Source organism: Callospermophilus lateralis, chromosome 2, assembly GCF_048772815.1.
Source record: "Callospermophilus lateralis isolate mCalLat2 chromosome 2, mCalLat2.hap1, whole genome shotgun sequence".
Taxonomy (NCBI): domain Eukaryota; kingdom Metazoa; phylum Chordata; class Mammalia; order Rodentia; family Sciuridae; genus Callospermophilus; species Callospermophilus lateralis.
Genome location: NC_135306.1, coordinates 183,453,110 through 183,458,916, shown reverse-complemented (window position 1 = coordinate 183,458,916; position 5,807 = coordinate 183,453,110). Strand labels below are relative to the sequence as shown.

At 43.7% G+C, this 5,807-nt stretch overlaps 1 protein-coding gene across 1 annotated transcript; it reads right to left on the bottom strand.

The window, feature by feature from the left end:
• Positions 1 to 3,132, bottom strand: Rag1 (recombination activating 1). The gene has a single exon (XM_076844347.1). The coding sequence runs from the start codon at positions 3,130 to 3,132 to the stop codon at positions 1 to 3; it is 3,132 nt and encodes a 1,043-aa protein (XP_076700462.1).
• Between the last annotated feature and the right edge of the window lie 2,675 nt (positions 3,133 to 5,807).

The window sequence follows — 5,807 nt, the reverse complement described above, 5'->3', positions numbered from 1 at the left end:
TTAAAACTCCATTGAATCTTGGCTTTCCAGAGAGTCCTCTATGCCTAATGGGTCCCCTAAGTTTGCCTTTGAGTTCATGGTAAACCCAGAGCTTTTTAATGCATTATGAGCGTTCATAAACTTCTGGAGGTATTTGGAAGTATACAGCCAGTGGTGCTTCAGGACATCTTCCATTTCATAGCACTTAGACTGCCTGGCATTCATTTTCCGGAAGCGCCTAAAGAGTTTATTGCCAGACTCATTTCCCTCACTTGCCCAGGCCCCGATAGAGCCATCCCTCTCGATAATTTCAGGCACATGCGCCAAGGTTTTGTGAAAATAGTTGGTGATTTTGCCCTCGTATCTATACTTGAACTTGGTAGAGAGGAGCTCAGCAAAACGCTGTGAGTTGAAACTGTACTGGCAGAGGGACTCTGGGCACTCTTTAGCAGGGCATGAGGAGCGCCACACGGGTTTCATCTTCAGGTAAAGGTCCATCAGCTCCCTGAGAGCTTCGTGCCTCTCTGCAGAAGGAATTAATTCACACACTGCCTCCACAGTCTCTTTGGTCATGAGCTTCCTGGCAAAGTTGCCATTCATCCTCATGATTGGCTTGAGGTTCATCTTCTTCCGGAGATGCTTGTCCAGGGTGGCCTGCCATCTTTTCCTTTCCTCTTTGGAGGCATTGGGATTTTTATATACCTCTCCTATCTCCAGCTGGAAAATCTTGTAGAACTCAGCCGCATTGCCGATGTCACAATGGAGGGCATCTATGGAAGGGACTGTCTCAATAAAAGGCTTGGCAGAGACCCCTTTCACTCGATCCCGCAGTTCTTCCACAGACTCGTGGTACGGGTTGGAGCGCCAGACCTCGTAGCGCTCCAGATTCTCGGCATGGCTTCTCGTTATGGAGTGGAAGACAAGATTTTGAGAGGCTTCCAAGCGGGTGGCATCACAAAGTGTACAAATGTAGACTGAGCCAGACGCCTCGAGGCCTTCCACTTCCCGGACAAGTTTTTCATCGTATCCAGTTCCCCTGAAGATGAACTTGAAGGTCCTGAGGATGCCTCCCATCTCCAGCATCAGTTCGCTGCTCTTCATGGCTTCCCTCTCGGCAATCAGAGGGCTCAGAATGGCAGTCAGGGTCTCGTGGTCAGACTCATCTGCCAGCATAAGGCACAGTGGCTTGCAACACAGTTCAGAGTTAGGTTTGGCCTCCTCAAACACCTTCACATTCTGGGCGCCATGTGCTATTGAAATTTTCATGACGGTGAATGAAAAGCGAACTGCCTTTTCTGGAACTGCTGGCCCGCTCCCATGCTTTTCGCTCACGTCTCCCATGCCATCACAAGACTCCTTCACCACGACGGTGAAGGGACCGTTCAGGTAGTCATCAAGGTCTTGGGATCTCAAGCCTTCCAAGATGTCTTCCTCCATGTCCATCAAGGCAGACACCAGAGCTGCATCGTAGCGGAACCTCTTTGCAATGGTGTCTACGGGGTAATCATCCACCGAGGAGGAAAGTCCAGACAGCCCATCAATAATGCCAACATCCGTGTTTGAAGACACATTCTTCAGAGGTGGCTGCCACTCAAAGGGGTGGTAGCCTGGCAGAAGGATCTTCTCTGCATTGCGAAGGGCATGCAGAGGCTGAAAAATCTGCCTCCCTGTGATGGCTTTCACAGTCCTGTACATCTTGTGGTACTGACTGCAGCTGAGGAAGGTGTTGACACGAATGGCCAAGCAAACAGCAGGCGGCAGATCAGAGCCCCGTCCCTGCATGATGGCCTCCAGCTCATCGGCTTGTCTGTGCTCATTTCTTGCCCTCAGGGCCAGCAGGAACAAAGTCAGGCACACAGACCTCACATCTCCACCTTCTTCTTTGTCAGCGAAAGCCTTGACTTGCATCTTCAGCTCCCTCAGCCGGTGCTTCTGAGCTCTTCGGGTGAGTGACAGAAGATGTTGACGGGGTCTGCCTCCTTTATTAATATGCACAAAAGTCTCCTTGGATTCCTTGTGGCTTGAGACATGGTGATTATATTTTTCCAAGCTGATCTCCTCATTGCACTCTTCTGCTGGGCACTTCACCACCAGGGAATTCAAGATGCTCAGGAAGGACTTCACTGGACTCTCCAGGTCGGTGGGGAAGCACGGATATCGACAAGAGGGACAATAGCTGCCCATGACTTTGAGGCATCTGAGAATGCAGATCCTGCAAAACACATGCTTACAGCTGGTCTCCACAGGGTCGGCCAGAATGTGTTCACAAATCTGGCAGGAGATGGAATTCACAAAGTGTGCTGGGAAGTCCACGGCCAGGAGCTTGGTACTCAGATGGATCTGATTGCAGTTGGTGATCTTCTTCATGACCTCTTTGCTACTGATCCTTGCCTGAGCTCTTCTCTTGCGCTGACGGGCTTGTCTCGCTCGGTCAAGCACAGTTTTGAGTTTTTTGCTGAGCTGCAGGTTTGGCTGATGGCTCTTCCTCTTGAGGCCCCGGCGGGCAGTGTGGCAAATGTCGCAGGATGGTGTGTGGGGATGCCACTCCATGGTCTCATTCCTTGGGAAGTAAACCTCACGTGGGGCGCTGCTAAACTTCCTGTGCATAATGCCCCAGCAGTTCTGGCAGAACTGGGTGGGATGGATGGAGTCAACATCTGCCTTCACGTCGATTCGGAAAACCCTGGCGATGAGGTCTGGCCAGGAAGTGACTCTCTTTTCCTTCTTTCGTAAGAGGATTTGGGTTTTAGCATCCACAGGCCCATGGACTGGGTATCTCCTGTCGTGCTTATTGGTTTTAAAAGAATTCCCACAGATGCGGCAGAAGTGTCGAAGGTTGGCTTGGTGAACTGCTTTGTCTCTTGCTTTCCCACTGTCGTGGGATTTCTTTGAAAACTTAGGATGGCCCTTCAGAGCTGGTTGAGCCAGGACTGGCTTTGGGCCACCAGACTTGTCCAGGACTGCTGGGGATTGCTCCAGAGAAGGTTTTCCCTCCAAGGAATCCTTTTTATCCTTTTGAGTTTCATCAGTTGTCTTTTCAAAGGATCTCACCCTGAATAGTTTAAATTTCCACTCTGAAAACTTCATATGTGGGTGTTGAATTTCATCGGGTGCAGAACTGATTCCCAAGGTGGGCGGCAAGGAGACAGCCATGCTTGGCTAAGGTACCTGGGGACAGCAAAAGACAAGTGAGATCAGAAAAAAGAAAAAAAAAGTCAATATTCCATTGATATGTCTTGGAAATAATAGAAATTGATGCACTCAAGGACTCATCGGCATCACCCTACCTGATATAGCAAAAAATGTATGTACTGACGTGAAAACAGATACACAGACAACAGTACAGAATGGAAGACACAGAGACAAACCCACATGCTTACAGCTCTGAGAGAGATCCTTGATAAAGGTGCCAAAAACACACATTGGAATAAAGACAGTCTTTTAACAAGTGCTCCTGGGAAAACTGGTTATATATACATGGAATGAGACTACACCCTTATCTCTTACCCTGCATAAAAATTAACTCAAAATCAATCAAAAAAATATAAATTAGACCAGAAACTATGCAAATCCTAGTAGAAAACATAGGGTCAACACTCCAACGTATGAGTGTCGAAGGCACCGACTTTCTCAATAGGACCCCTAAAGCTCAGGGAACAATGCAAAGACTGAATAAATGGGATGACATCAAATTAACCAGCTTCTGCATAGCAATGGGAATAATTAGGAATGGGAAGAAAGAACCCACAGAATGGGAGAAAATCTCTGCTAGTACTCTTCTGACAGAGGATTAATATCTAGAATATATAAAAACTAAAAAAGAAAACTTAACACCAAAAAAAAAACCCAAATAACCCAATTAATAAATGAGCAAAAGAATTAAACAGACACTTTCAAAAGAAGAAATACCAATGGACAAGAAATACATGAAAAAATTTTCAACATCATTAAAAACTTGGGAAATGCAAATCAAAATTACACTGAGATTTCATCTCACACCAGTCAGAAAGACAAGTCATTAAGCATAAAAATAATAAGTGCTGGAGAGGATGTGGGGGGGAAAGGAACATTTTTACACTGTTGGTGGGATTGTAAATTAGTGCAACCACCATAAAAATCAGTACAGAGACCAGGCATAGAGCAATCATATGACTCAACTATACCACTCCTTGGTATTTATCCAAAAGAATTAAAGTCATCTTACTTCAGTGATGCATGCACACCCATGTTTATACCAGCACCATTCACAATTGCCAAACTATGGAACCAGCCTATAACCAACCAGTATATCAATGAATGAAGAAAATGTGGTATATACACACAGTGGAGTTTTATTCAGACATAAAGAAAACTAAAATTATATTATTTGTAGGAAAATGGATGTAACTAGAGACCATTATGTTAAGTGAAATAAGCCGAACTCAGAAGGTCAAAGTTGGTATGTTTTCTCTCATATGGGGAAACTGAAGAAGAAAAAGGAAAATAAAAATGGGGAGATATTCTCATGAAAATAAAGGGAGACCATCTGAGTAGAGGAAAGGGATGAGGATGGGAGAAAGAGAGGAAGGGGGAAGTGCTGGGGAGTGATATTAGCCAAGTTATATTGTTATGTTTTGTGCAAGAACAAAAATGTAACAACAAATTCCATAACTATGTGCAACTACAATGTTCCAATAAAACATATGGAAAGAGAAAAAAAGAAATTGAATAAATAATGTTGATTCATATGCTTAAAAAAGATTCATTTGTTCTGTGTTTCCAAGTTATTTATTAATTCTCATATTTTAATATATTATGTTTGGTGCTAGTCATACAGCAAATACTAGTCATTCCCTGTTCTGACAGTGCTCAGGGACATTTAAACCATGTGCATGTGTGTGTGTGTGTGTGTGTGTGTGTGTGTGTGTGTGTGTGGTTTTAAATACTGTGTATACAACTAAAATTTAATTTCCTTTCCACAAAAACATATGTCTTTCTGTGTCTTTCTAGATAGAATTGGTGAGTGATTCATCTTTGTCTCCCCAAGGTTCCTGGTACACATTAGGTACTCAACATTTATTTGTGAATAAATGCAAAGATAAACTGGCTACTAAAACCAAAGAAAAGCAATATTTTCTACATTGTATTAGCCTCATTGCACTAGCTGGACAATATATTTCTAGCTTTTTAAAGCAGTCTTCCGGGAGATTGGTTGTTTATTTCTTCCAAACAGGTCATAAAGGGATGATAAAGCTACAAACCCAAAGAAACTAATTATTCACTACTTGAAAGGATGAAGTGAATTTTGAGCTTTATGGATGCAAACTAATAATAAGTATCATGGATAGTAATTATGCTTACAGTTTTAATTAGTGAATGCTGCTGTAAATTATAAGGCTGTGTCTACATTCGAAACAAAAAAAAACCACAGAGCTCTTTAAACCTCAACAAACAACAGTGTGCACATATTAAGAGGCTGAAGGACTTTGAAAATGAGAATTTCACGTGGTTTCAGATAAAACTCACACAGGTCATTCTGAAAGTCATTGCTGGTCAATGGTCATTAGTGCTACAGACTGTAATAAGAACAGATGGAAGGAATGATTTTCTTCCAGTAAAAAAAGGTATATATGCCAGAAAACCCCACCAGATCTGGGTTGTAGTGTAGGCACCAGAAGGGGTGTATTGAAGTCCGTCAGTGCCATCTGAGTACCCTCTAGACCCAATTTGATCAATCTTCCCAGAATTCTTTATTTTTACGCTCAGTGACTTGCAAACTGACACTCAAAGGGGTGGAACCTGATAGGCAAGTGTTCTACCATAGAGCTGCACCCCCCTAGTCCTTTTTA

What these genes read in the sequence shown, in the direction of transcription:
- Rag1 (XM_076844347.1), bottom strand. Translation starts at nt 3,132, where the DNA reads ATGGCTGTCTCCTTGCCGCCCACCTTGGGAATCAGTTCTGCACCCGAT.